Source organism: Anopheles cruzii, chromosome 3 (assembly GCF_943734635.1).
Source record: "Anopheles cruzii chromosome 3, idAnoCruzAS_RS32_06, whole genome shotgun sequence".
Taxonomy (NCBI): domain Eukaryota; kingdom Metazoa; phylum Arthropoda; class Insecta; order Diptera; family Culicidae; genus Anopheles; species Anopheles cruzii.
In genome coordinates, this window is record NC_069145.1 from 69,423,311 (window position 1) to 69,437,434 (window position 14,124).

Below are 14,124 nucleotides of genomic sequence, written 5' to 3' on the forward strand. Positions count from 1 at the left end.
TTGTGATCAGATAGAGGATCCGGAAGTGGTTCCATCTATCCAGCAGCAGGAGGCCTTCAGTTCAGCAGAGAGGGTTCAGATGGAGGATCACGAAGTTATCCAGGTGCGGGAGTGGCTTAGACTCGTAGGTGATATGTATGCCACCGTCATGGAAGTCAACGTTAGGCGAAATAGACGAGAATTTATAGCGCGAATTATGCCCTTGGCAATGGAGTATGTTCTCCGCTTTATGCCGGATGAAACTTTGTCTAGCGATGCCAGCGGCGTTCGTTCACGTGAACAAGGTGACTCTGGCCCAACCGGACAATCGCGCGACTAGCGCAGCGAACGGAATGTTCTGATGATAATAAAAAACCAATAATAATGGTTCAATAAACAATAATACACCACTATGATCACTGTTTCCAGTTTGAGGGGTTCAAAACAAAAATGCGCTCTTACACAACTATTAATAATTGCTCATCAAATTCATCAGTAGTATCATAAAATCCCCCCATTACGTTCTCTAATCAATTTCACTTTAAATGTATTCCATATGTGGAGGGAATAAGCACAAAATATGTACCAAGTTCTAAATGAATCGATCAAGTAGGTTTCAAATAGCAGTGAGTTTGAAGCACGAGACAGGCTAGCAACGATCAGGACCGGTCCAAACTAAGGAAAGACCAACACGGGGGCCGGAGCCGGAGTATCCTAGCAACGGTGACCGTACACAAAACAAAGTTTGTCGTTTTCACTTTACTACCCACAGGCGAGGGCAGATAAAATGAAGTTCAAAACCTATCTCTCGAAGGATTCGAAACTCAAGGATACTATTTCGACGCTCGGGTGGAGCAACAACGAGGATGTGTACAGCTGCTGCAGCGACGATCTCCACAAGTGGACCTCCACCAATCGGGAGATGGTGAAAGTGGGCAAGCTGCCCGAGGGGTTCGTCCCGACCGACATGCACTGGCTCTACGCGAGGGGCTCGGGTGTCGCCAGCGCTACCATTGGTCCCGGGTCGGGCAGTAAGGGTGGCGAAAGTTTGCTGATATCGAGCGAAGACGGAAGGTTTGTAATACTGAACAAAAGTGCGCGTGTCGAGCGCAATGTTGCGGCCCACGCGGGAACGGTGGTGGCCTCTCGCTGGAGCCCCGACGGAGCCGGACTGCTGACGGCCGGCGAGGATGGTGTCATTAAGATTTGGTCCCGTTCCGGTATGCTACGGTCGACGGTCGTGCAAAACGAGGGCCAAATTCGGTGTGCCTGCTGGGCGCCAACGGCGACGGCCATTGCCTACAGCCAGGGATCGTTCGTAGCGATCAAACCGTTGGCCGCGAACAGTAAGCTGACCAAGTGGAGAGCCCACGACGGGATGGTGCTGTGTCTGTCGTGGTCGAACAATACGGCCCTGATAGCGACCGGTGGGGAAGACTGTCGGTACAAGATCTGGGACACACAGGGCACGAACGTTTACACGAGCGTGGCTGATGACTACGCCATAACGTCGGTTGAGTTCTGTCCGGATGGTGAGCTGCTGGCCGTTGGAGGATTCAACATGGTCAAGCTTTGCCACAGCACCGGGGTAAGTTGATCATCGGGTTCTATTATGTCAGACTGACTATGTCTTGCTCTCGCCCGCAGTGGAGCCACAGCATCGTGAGGTTCAACCAGCAGGTGATCGGTTCCTTGTTTAATATCGTTTGGTCGGCGGATGGAACACAAATAGCGTCCTCTACCAGCACTGGGACACTGCTCTTCGGGCACATCATCGAACGGGAGCTGCGGAATCGCAACCTGAAAGCGATCACCACGGGTCGCAAAACGATCCTACTGCAGGACATCGTCGCGCGTACCACCGACACGTTGGACTTTTCCGAGCGAGTCATCAAGTGGGAGCTGGGATATGGCCATTTGGTCGTCGCAACGGTTCACCAGATTCACATCTTCAACGAGCACTACATCAACACCCCGATCATCATCGACGGGCGGAGTGATATTCGCATCATCATGCTTGGCAGAAAGTATGTACCGCTGGACGTTCGGAAGAGATTCGGAATAATTTGTGACTCTTTGTTTGTGACAGAAACTTCCTCCTAGTTGACCATTTCTCCATTTGGATTTACACGTACTCCGGGCGGCTGCACTTGAACCCTCGGTACCCGGGATCACAGGCCCAGATCGCGCATCTCAACAGTCGCTGTATTTCTCTCGGAATGGACTCGCTAGCGGTGCGTGATCACTCCGATCAAACGATTCTGCACGTGTTCGATCTGTTGCCGAGTGCCACTCGGCAGGAGGAACCATACAGTATCCATGCCAAGGTGGCAATTGTTGAGGTGGCCGTCTGCCGGTTCGGCAGTCCCGACGATCAGTATCTGGTGTACGTGGACGCGAACCAGGATCTGCACATTACGAACTGCACCGGCAGTTCAGAGTATGTGACGCACAAGATCGGTACACAGGTACATCGGGTAATGTGGTCCAACGACACGAACATCCTCGTTGGCCTTCACGATCTCAGCTACAGCGTGTGGTATTGTCCGGGTGAAGCCTGCGCGGATCCCACTTTGATTGCGCTCACAACGTTCACGTACGACACGAGCGAGTTCGGCAAGAACATTACGCTGGAAAACTTTGAAGGGGCCAGTGTGACGTTCCGAAGCTCCGGGGCCATTTTCACCGTCTCGGTGAAAACCTACTGCGTGATACTGCACAAACTGTTTGCCGAAAATCAGTGGGAACGGTCGCTGAAGCTGTGCCGTTTGGTTCAGAATCAGCTGCTATGGGCCACTCTGGCCGCGATGGCGTCCAAACGAAACCAGCTGGACATCAGTGAGGAAGCGTTTTGCGCCTCACTACAGATTGATAAGTTGAACTATCTGAACTACATCAAATCCATGCCGCTGTCTAGTCCGGAACATATGGCCGAAAACTCCGTCATGAATGGGCGCATCCAGGAAGCGGAAACTATACTGCTGCACAACAAGCGCATTCCAGAGGCCATTCGGTTCTGCTTGCGCATGCACCGCTGGAACAAGGCGCTCGAGGTGGCGCTGAAACACGAGCAGGACGTGGACCTTGTGCTGGCGGAACGTAAGCGATACTTGCAGGCCCTGGAACGAGAGGAAAACGATCCGCAGTTTCTGGCACTGGACGCACCGTAGGATAACGGAAGGCGGTTTTAAACCATATAGTAGTCAGAGACAGAATTTTGTGTGTTTATGATGACATACTAATAAACCATTTGTCGGAACAATCCGGAGAGTGAAGTTTTTTTTATAAGTTGTTGTTTGATTAGTTGTCGCAGAATCGCTAGTTCGGTAGAAATTATTTCGAAAAATCTTTGTCTTGTTCCATTTACGTTCAAACACATTTTTATTGAGCCGCTTTCATCTCTTCACTAACCGTTATCGCGCTTACGCTACAAAAATATCGTGGTTCCATTATTAAATAGGTCCATATCCCTACAGTTTAGTATTACTATATTTCTCTGCATCGTATCGGATCGTGTAACACCGGCCCTCAATGATCAGCAAACTAATACCTTTCACAACCTCACTTCGTTTAGCAGGGCAGCACGGGACCCCAAGATGCGCAAACCTGTCGCCAGGTTTCTTTCAAATCGCGCCAAGGAAACTTAAGGATCATCGCTTTCCCTTATTTCGGGAAGATCACTTCTGCGTCCGTTCCCTATGGGTGTCGATTAATTTGGAAAGGATTTACAATTTCGTAACATGCTTCTGCTTAACTCGAGTCAGAGTCGGAATCGGAAGCACCACTCTGGCATATCTGGCCAACAGTAAATTAAAGAGAAGCAAAAAAACCGCACACACTTAACACCCTAATCGATCGATGTCCTCCGAGCTGCCCCTCGCGAACCCACACATTGCTACCGCCTCGCTCCTTTGCTAAATCTACAATGTCGTTCCGTTCCTAGGGACTTCGGTTAAGGGTTCTTTACTTGCCGCTATCACAAATTCCGGTAATACTTTGGTCGTCGTTTCCAACAACTGTTCAACGCAAAAGAAAGGTAGGCCTTCTTCTGTACACTACCCCCCCGGGGCACTGTCCTACCCCTCCTAGTTCCGCCGGTCCTTTACTTGATGGTGTTGTAGATGTTGTCTTCGATCGGACTAGAAACGGCCGACGAGCAGCGGCTGCTGCTGCTGTTGCTAGTGCTGCTTCCACCGCTGCGACCCGCGCCACCACCGCCGGCCGGATTAAGGCTTACCACCGGACCACCGCCGGAAGCGAGACTGTCACACGGTGGCACATTGATGCGGATGCTGACGAACCGTTTCTCGATCGCTCGCACCGGTGCGGCCCCGGTGTTGATCGTCACCGAGTGGTGCGGCACGAGCGGGCGGCCACCGGTGCTTCCACCCGGTGGCGGTGCCGGCGCCGGTGTGTCGTTGCATATTTCGGCGTAGATACTCTCCGCCGGCACCGTCGTCACGTCCGGTTCGTGGAGCACGATCGAGTCACGCACACTGCTGTACGGTAGGTCGTCCTCCAGCACCTGCGCGCTGTTCCTTTTCCGGTTCTCGACCTCCGCCTCCTGCTGTACTCTCAGCGACACCGACTTCAGTCGCCGATGGGCCGCTGCCGCTTCCTGTTCGCCCGACCATCCGCCTCGTTTGCCGGCACTAGGCTCCTCCTCCTCACGGTTCATGTAGCGCAGGTCTTCGAACGAAAGGATCACCTCGTTGGAGGTGCTCCGGTTCTTTCCGCTGGCCGCCGGTGCACCGCGCTGTTTACCCTGCTTCCCGTGGACCAGCGCTCCACTGCCACTGGCCAGATGCAGGAGCTGCTGGATGCTGGAGGACGATTTGCTGTACTGTTTCGTCTTGACGTGGAACTCACTGTACAGCTTCTGCGTCATGAAGGACTGCTGGTGGGCGGCGGTGCGCAGCGGGAAGAACAACGTGTCCCCGTCGAGCTCGGACAAGCGATCGTCATCGTCATCGTCGCCACCCTCCACCGAGCCCGAAATATTGGTCACCAGGTCCGGGCGGTTTTTACCGGCCGAGGCCACTCCGTCTCGCTGGTGGCCAATGTGCTGCAGCGAGCGGGACTTCTGCATACCGGCCGTGCCGCTCCCGAGGCACGACGTGCTGTCCGACTCGTAACCGCTGCTAAGGATCTTTTCCGCACTCCCGCAACCCGGGGCCGGATTGAGACTGACCAGCTCGTCTTCCGTGCCTCCTCCTCCACCGAGCAGAATGTCCGACGAGCTGGTGGCCCGCTGGGAGGTGACGCCGGACAAGCCGAGAGTGCCGAACCGTTCCTGGATCAGCTTCGACATGTCCTTGTACCGGTCGAGGCTCGTCCGTTTGTCCCACTCGTCGTCGACCGTCGTCGTCGGCGAGACCGGGCGACCGTGATGGTGGCCACCGCCACCGCCGACGCCGGTCGCTTTCCCGCCGCCTCCCAGTCCCTTGAACCAGCGGCTAGAGGACTTCGCTTTGCCTCCGGGACCGCCATTCGCCGTGAACACCTTCATCTTCTCGCTGAATCCACCGGCCGGCAACGAGTGCGGTTGGTGGGTCAATTCCTGCCGCGACGATCCATCGAACGAGCGGTCATCCAAACTGTGATGATGGTGGTGCTGGTGGTGATTTTGCTGGTGGCTATGGTGGTCTTCGTGGTGGTGGTCACTCCGGGCCCGAGCACCGCACTCGAGACTTTCCAGATCATTTTTACTTAAAAATATGATGGAATCTTCCTTCTCGTGGCCGGAACCGTTGCGATCGTGGCCACCGCCGCCGGAACCACCGCCAAACAGCCGGCCGAATGCCCGCAGGACATCGCTACCCTTCGACGACAGCTCCTTGCCGGCACCGCTCGTGTTGGACCCGAGCGAGCTCGGGCCCGTCGTGGTCGTGAGCGTGGCACTGGGCGAAACGGGTTCCCGGTCGCGGTGCTGCTGCTGCTGCTGGGCCGCCACCGCCACCATCTGCTGCAGTTCGATGGCGTTCGTCTCGTGGTCGACGATGCGCAGAAAGTTGTCGCAGTTGAACTGGCAGAACTTGAGCACCGTCTGCACGTTCGGGTTGAGCAGCATGTGCTGCTCGCTCTCGAAGCCCATCGTGCACTTGGCGAACTTCATCTGCGGTGCCAGGTGCAGCTTGGTGAGCGTCAGCGTCGAGGTCAGCTGCTGCTCGTCCAGCGGACACGCGATGAGGAAGTTTTCTTCGCTGCACTTTGCGATCGTCACGTACTCTGTGTAAGAAGGAGGCCAATTAGTGGACAGATTAATCTTTCCCTGGAAATTCCCCACTCACCGGGTACGGTCGAGGGCAGCCCGTTTTGGGGCGAGATGAGCCGCAGATTCAGCGGCAGACTAACGTCCGATTGCATGATGAACCCGATCCGATGCACACAGTCCCGGCTGAGCTGCCGTTTCCGATTTTGCAGCGGGTTGTTGCCGCTGTTGTGGGTGTTGTTCGTGCCGCCACCATTCTGCTGCTGGTGATGATGGTGGCCGAAACCGGCCCCACCACCACCACCGCAGCCCGCCTTCTGCAGCACGGGTGCACTGTGCTGCTCGATTTCGTAGAACTTCCCTTTGGCCGATAGTGAGACGTAGTAGATCTGAAAGAGCAGCACCGAAAGAGTGTTGTTACTTTGCTACTTGTCCCCTCAGGAACAGTTGGTACGGTACCTGTCGATTGTCGTCCAGAAGCTGGGCGTACTTTCCTCGCTCCTTCTCGCGGCCCCCGATGTGCCGCTCGCTGGTCAGCGACGACGTGGTATCCTTGTGACTAGCGGACGCCGTCTTGTGGTCGCCGTCCTGAAACACGGCCAGCAAACGGTACACCTGGCCCGCCTTGGCCGTCGCCTTCACGTAGTGCGCCTTGTGGCTAAAGTTGTCGGCTGTCGGTAAGACGGGGAATGTGTGGACATGAACAATCCGGCCAGCTCGTGGGTTTATCCATAGATAGCGATGATACTTACGACCGTGCGATTCGGTATAGGCGGCCAGATTTTCCAGCGAAAGAAACTTGTACACCTGATCCCGGACCAGCTGGACGATCGTCGTGTAGACGGTGGCGGACGCCGCGCCCTTCTCGTTGATGAACGAGAAGTACCCTGTGTCCAAAGAGAGAGAGAGAGTGAGATGAGCGATGAGAGATTACACCTGGACACCAGTATGATAAACACATAAACGCCTAACAGACTCTACCAGCAGACCTGGAAGATTCCCATGGGTCGGTCCACACGGGTCGCGTCTATCTCTGTTCTTTCTGACCGTTTTGCGGTCCGCGGTGGCAGTTCCCACATTAGCATATCAACAAAACCCATAAGTTATGGCGCGCTACAACCTGGCTAGCCCGTTCGAAATGACCAATAATTAAAGAATGTGGATGATTATGCACCAGAAACAAAGAAAAAACGGTTGCTGATAGGGCGCGCGTTAGATTACATTTCTTCTCAAGTGATTGTTTTCGAGGTGAATAGGTGCAGAAAATTCCTGAACTGGACTGGCACCGGGCTGCAACTGGGCGGGTTGCATAATGGCATCCCCCGGGCGGAGATGACCGTGAGAGACATGGGCTGGGCTGGGCTGGTCAAGTCTGAGCTGATGGAACGGTCAGTTGCCTGGGCGCTTCATTAGCATCCCATGGTCTACTACCAAACAAAAAAGGGCTCCACCGAAAGATGGCGGGATCGCACTTGTGTGTGTGTGTGGGAGTGAAATCGGATAGTAATTAGGTTAACGGTCTCGCCTGGCCTCTGATCGGCGACCGGTATTGGATCTCCCCGGGCGGGGGGGCTCATCTGTGGCCTAAAATATGGCCGCCCGCCGAGAGAGCTTCTCCGCCCATTAATAACCGTCTAATCTGTACGGCTTCTTATAATTAGCTGTCGTCTTCAATCGGCGGGCCGATGGATGTATGTAGGAGCCCCACACCGCCCTCCGGGCGGACAAATGGTCCGCGGACAACGCGGGCTACCGCGTTACGCAAATGCCGCGTTGCGTGTTATCGCACTCGCATCAAGCGCGTGAGTGAGTGTGGAAATGTGGCCGCGGTCGCCATTTTGGGTAGCAGGATGCTGCCGGATAAGATCGGGACTCGGCTGCTCGCCGTGCGGCGCCATGTTTCGACAATCATGAGAAGCACGGCAGAATCGCGGCGAACAAACGCCGGAGGTTGGGCCTCAGATCGCGGTGAAAGCATCGAACTCGATGGCGGATCCGCCGCCGCGCGGGGAAATCTGAGCTTTTCCCTTCGAAAAGCCAGCAAGAAAATTGGTTTTGGAAATTTATGCCAACGACGGGGCTACATAATTTTGAAACAATGTCGACAAACGCGCAAGCGCAAGAAGGTGTCGAAGAGAAAACAAGGAGGGAAAGAAAATTTCCTCCCCCCCCCCGGGGGCCCCCCACAAAATGGCTGGCATCGGGTGAAGGCAAATCGATGGTTCCTCTGTTTTCTTTGCGCCGGAGAAACGGAAGGTTAGACTTAAAAGCCCATCGAATTATAACCTTCTTCGTTCGCCGAAAGCTATTACATCAACAGGTGATCTCTCTTACGCGAGTGCGGTTCAGCCCCGGTGATGTCCGTGGCATTGACATCACGGCTTCATTGATCGCCTCTGAACCGTTTATGCTCCGAACGGCGTAATGATGGCAAACAAGCATTGCTCGAGCCAAAAGACAGACGGTGAGCTGCCATTTTTGGCACCATTTAAAATAATGACACAACCCATTAGACGCCCCAAGGAGCTGCGCCCGAACCGAACCGAAGAATGAATCGAACAACCTAATGTCCTACTTGTGCCGCGGGCTCCGAATCGTATCGAATGACATCTTTTCGGTGCCATTCCACAGTGTAAAAACGCAGGCAAGATACCCTGCCGCCCAAGGCCGCCAATCATCGCACGGCGATCAGACCGAGACCCTCCCAAACGCTCCCACTAGGAACAGATTTGAAAACTCAATCAATAGATAACCGTTGTGGTGGGCACACGATGCACACGATCAGCACACGATCGTCATTCGATCACCACAAAGAGCCCTCATTCATCGCCAGGGTTATGCGGTACCGTGTATGCTCTGGCCGTGGTTCAAGTTCAAACCACCGCCGTTATGTAGCATGCGGGTCGTGTTTCTTCCCTTCCGGATGTCCCCCCCGTCTCTCTCACCGCACCTCGGATCGGATTAGGTGTTTCCTTACACGTGGCTCGTGTGCATTCTGGCGGGCGAACGACGGCACGACCAGCATGGCGAGAGCATACCGAGGGCTGAGATCTCGCAGGAGATCGATCCGATCTGTGATCGCAGGCGCAGCGATTGCAGGCGACGGTATGCGTCGGTATGCACAGTATCGCCGGCCAACTTCGGGGTGCCCACATTGGTGCGGTTCTTGGAAACTGTGTTCGGTTCAACAAAGGGAGATCAAATATTGCTTTCGGCGGCAGTTAATAAGTTGTTTACCTTATGAAATAATTTATTAAATTTAATTTTCCAGCTCAGTGTAAGTTTTTTCTCCTCCGAGCAACAGGAAAACATCCACAAAGCCACCAAGAGATGGCAGCTAGCAATGCACTTTGCATACTTTTAGGCGAGTGTAATCGGAGATTCGGAATCAAGTCCCTTGTTACTTTATCTGCATTTAAACTAAAATGGCCGACGGCATCAGAACTAGATTGGTTTTTAGACACTTTTCGATCAGCGTTTACTAAAGCTACGAGCAAAAATTCTTTATGTGGACAGTCGGACACTGCCAACGCAACAACAGCCATTGTTGAAGCGCACGCAAATTGCGCACCGCGCGATGGATGATTACTATCCGACGTGATCCGACGGGTCCGGACCATAGGGTACCGGACATGGGCTCGAAGGGGTGGTCGGATGCCGGAGGTGTTTAGTACGTTCGTGCCGTGTTTGACAACGATCTTGACAACCAGCGTGGCCAACCACAACCTCCAGGGCACAGCCCTCCCAGATGTGTCATTGTCATGGAGACTGTCATCGTCGTCATCTATCGTATCGGTCGGGTCGGGTCCGTAATTGGTTCCCTCCCTGTGCCGGTGCCGCTTCGTGTGCTTGATTAATGATGACGATGATGGTGGACAAATTCTACTCTGATATGGTACCGGTACCTACGACTGCAGCGGTGTTGTTGCCGGGCACGCGGTGCACCCATCTGACGATGCATTTTTCTCGCTGCTCGATGCAAAATGGGCGACCAACGATAAGTAATGATGCCGCGGCACCGGCGCACCGCTTAAATATGCCGTTTTCCCTCGCTGCATATTTTCGCATTCAATTAAAAATACAAAAAAAAACTGCGCCATCATTTGCAACCCCCTAGAGAACGGGCGGGCGGGAGGTCATCCTCTGGTGGTTGAGTTGCATAGTTTAGAACGCAGGGGTGCCCCCGGTCGGAATCGCAGCAGCATCGGAAACTATTTATCTGCGCACTTTCCAGAACTCTAGCCGGCGGGCCTGTTGGTGTTGGCGAATGCCCTGACGGCATCGTTCGATTGACGCAGATTGATCGGCCGGGCAGATATGCTTGGGGCTGGGCCTCGGTGCCTCGGTAATAGTATGCAATAGGGACCCCGCCTGCGGCTAACAATGGGCGATTGGTGTGAAGAAGCGGAGCGAGTGCAGCGCAACAACCGCGAACGCAATTTTCATTGCCAATTTCGCGGCGCTGCTCGGAACCGTAACACGCGCATCGGAAAAACGCGCTTGAATGCGCAATCCGAAAGGGAGAGAGTGAAAGAGAGAGAGGCGAGACTGGGTACCAAAAAAAAAAATGAAAACCTTCGCATATTATGCAAATGTTTATGCTCATCATCATCGGCGGCGGTGGCGGGCATGCATTCCGGCGTGAACTGAAGCGAAGCGAACTGGGTAGACAATTTGTTGCTGGGCGAACCACACGCCATTGCGTAGCACCATTTTCGCGGTCACGCACAGCAAGGGGGCGGCGATAGTTTGGGGTGTTGCCGCCGGTTCTGCTGGTGGCTAAAGGCGGCTGTTCAAGTCCGAAAGAAGGTGCCAACTTTAGCGATTCAAACGGAATCGAAGTGTGCCACTAGGTGATCGTTAATTGACAAAAGCAGTAACAAAAATAAAATCACGCAGAAGATAATACTAGTTCAAAATATAGAAGATTTTGAAGTAGTAAGAAAGAAAAGCAACAGAAACAGAAACAAAGAAACATAAAAAGAACAAAAGAGACGTGAAGCGTTGCAGTTAATGCTCATAAAAAAGTTTGAAGCAAACATCAATCAAACCAAAGATATAAATAAAGCAAATTGCAACAATCAGATAGAGATCGAATAGAAAAAGTACAAACAAATCAAACTAGAAAAAACAAAAGAGGACTAGTGCCTGATGGGAACTAGATTTTAAAATAATATGACTAAAGAGAAAGTAACGACAAACTAAACCTAACCAATGGCTCAGCAAACGGTTTGCGGATCGGAATCGGATAAAAAAAAGTTCAAAAGAATCTCACCAAGCGTCTCGTCTTCTGTGGGCCTGCTCTGTACAAAGAAACGTTACGAAACTGACAGGCGTGTGGCGTGTGACAATTTTTCATAACTTCACCGGCCGGCCGGCCGGTCGGTCTTGTTGTGAAAGTAAAATGTATGCCAACTGGCCGGGGGCGGATGCGCAGTCAAAGCCTTCGGGTCCGAAAGCCGGGTGACCCGACGGCGAAGAGGTCTTGTCACGATGTCACTCGCGTTGGCGCTGGGCGAAGGTTAGGGTGTTGCCGATTAACCAAAAAAAAAACCCCACAAACGTCACAATGGACCGCGAGCGACACCGTGACCGAAGGCAAGATTTTCGCGTGACTTATGAGGAGCCCAAGCCCCCGCTTCCCGCGTCACCTTTGTGCCGCGGGGAAGCGGCCCATCGTTGAGGCCACGTTAAAAGGCCAATCATTAGCCGAAGTGGTGCGAGGCCAATTAAAATACGGAGATAAAATGGGTTGGTCACCGAAAAAAAGCTCCGATGGTGATGTAACTCCGATTGTCGTGTCGCGTCGAGCAGCACATCAATTCGGTCTCGTTATTTGTCGTCGCAGTTGCAAAACCGGGTGTCTCAGAAGCGCTTAAGTCCGTTGTGGGAATAAAATTTACAGCCGTCACCTTCGGCCATCTAGGGCGTGTTTTGTGTCCAAGACAATAACTTTGTCGGTCGGTGATGATCGCGATAGGCAAAAGACAAGATAGGAATATTCAAAAGTAAAATGATTGAAGTGTTATACGACCCAAATGTATATCTTCTTTAAACTTGGTTTGGCTAAGGCCAGAAGTAAAATGGAAAATTTTACAATAGAGTTCCTAGGAGCAATACTCGCAAGAAAAATCTATCTTCATCATAAAAGATTAACTCAATAAAGGAATGCGCCAAGAAGACCAATCGTCTATCTCCGGATCAAAGTTCTCGACTTACCTGGGAAGTCCTGCGGTATCTTATAGCCCTTCTTCCGGTTTGTGGACGCCTTCGTGTTGAACACGTGGTAGCTCTTGTAGCCCTTCATGTACCGGTAGAGCAGGAACAGGTCCCCGCCGCTGGCGCCAGCCGTCGTCGTCGTTCCGATGCCACCTTTCAATTTTTTCGACTTCTTCAACCCGCCGGCCGGTCGTTCCGCCGTGCTGCTCGATTCGGCCGAACTGGAAGACGTCATCGTATGGTCCCCGTTGCCCGACGCGGCCGCCGCCGCCACCGCCGTTGCTGCTGCCGTTGGTGAGGACGTGTACGAAAGGCGGATGACACGTGGCAACGAGAACCGCTCCAAGAACTGTTCCGCAATCAGCGGCTCGGTGGTGGTGACGGACTCGTTCGACAGCTTCGATCCCTTGCTCTCACCGGTGGAGCAGTCACCGCCACCACCTGCTCCGCCGCCCCCGCCACCACCGGACGATAAGGAGTTGAGCTTGTAGCGCTGCCGCTGGCGCAGCAGAGCCGCATTCTCGAGCTCGTTCCGGCGCGCAAGCCGCGCGTTTTCAAACTCCGCCACCGAGAACATGTTGGCGCTGGTGTCGTGCGAGTTGAAGCGCCGCAGCTTCGGTTTGCTACCGTCTCGGCCCCCGCCGCCCGGGGCCAGGATCTGCAGCGGCAGGTTGGTCTGCGAGTTGAAGGTGGACGATGCGGCGGCCAGCGAGTTCGGTGGCTGACCGGCACCGTTGCCACCCGTCCCGGGCGTCCCAACACCACCACCACCGAGTCCACCACCGACCGCCTGCAGGTTGTGGCCGATTTTGGCCAGCAGATACATCGGACTTTGCTTGAACTTTCCGCCACCGCCGCCGGCCGCCGTCTTCTTTCCGCCGCCCCCCGTCGTCGCTGCCGCCGCCGCCACCAATTGCTGCTGGAGCTGCTTCTGCTGGGCCGGCGTCGGGGTTGGCATGTGCGGGCTCGACTCGATCAGCCAGTTGGCCAGGTGCCGCTGGCGCTCGAACTCGATACTGGCACGCTGCTGCATTTCGGTCATCTTCCTGCCGTTGCCGGTCGTGATCAGCAATACTGTGCACGCGTGGAGGGAAAGGAAGGAAAGAGCACACAAACACACATTAGGGAAACGAAAGCGCACGTTCGAAGCGAAGGTGACATTAATCATAAGGCCCGCCGAGCGCCAGGCAACCCCGCGCGAAACATATTGGCACTGGCCGTACTTTCACGCTCACGCCATTAATACCGCTCACGACGAAATGGAAACTGAAACCCGCGCCCGCGCCCAATACTTCCGCGTCCAAACGGGGCCCCAGCCAGGACCCCTCCCTTCGTTTTGCCATTATTTGATATTTATTAAAATATTAGGTTGGCTAAAAAGAAATCGACGTTTTTTGGGTGATGTTCAGAACTATATTTAACAGGTTTCCAATGGTCCGATTTGCGTCAAATATGCACCATTTTGTTGGAAAATTAGTTGTCTTTTCAAAGGTAGGCTTATAATGTCTCTCTTGTAAAAGGATTAGACGTTATTGGCGAAAAACTCGAGAAATCCATTTTCATAATCCTTTTTTGATCTCAGTTTTTCATCACTCAGGAAATTTTGTAATGCGCGAAAAAGGTGTCAATCGCTTAGTGCAAGGTCTGGACTATACGGTGGATGCATTGAAACTTTCCAACCAAACTCCTGGACTTTCTGGCGAGCCAGCAAAGAC

General features: G+C 53.6%; 2 protein-coding genes across 2 annotated transcripts; one reads left to right on the forward strand and one right to left on the reverse strand.

The window, feature by feature from the left end:
• The first annotated feature begins 766 nt into the window (after nt 1–766).
• Nucleotides 767–3,149, forward strand: LOC128270873 (intraflagellar transport protein 80 homolog). Its single transcript, XM_053008298.1, has 3 exons — nt 767–1,567; nt 1,627–2,006; nt 2,069–3,149. Exons 1-3 carry the CDS (start codon nt 767–769, stop codon nt 3,147–3,149), a joined length of 2,262 nt encoding a protein of 753 aa, XP_052864258.1.
• Nucleotides 3,150–3,401: 252 nt separating this feature from the next.
• Nucleotides 3,402–13,451, reverse strand: LOC128272236 (uncharacterized). The gene is made up of 5 exons (XM_053010008.1): nt 12,410–13,451; nt 6,946–7,077; nt 6,650–6,861; nt 6,270–6,579; nt 3,402–6,207 (listed from the first exon to the last, which is right to left on the reverse strand). Exons 1-5 carry the CDS (start codon nt 13,449–13,451, stop codon nt 4,082–4,084), a joined length of 3,822 nt encoding a protein of 1,273 aa, XP_052865968.1. The 3' UTR covers nt 3,402–4,081.
• Nucleotides 13,452–14,124: the final 673 nt, after the last annotated feature.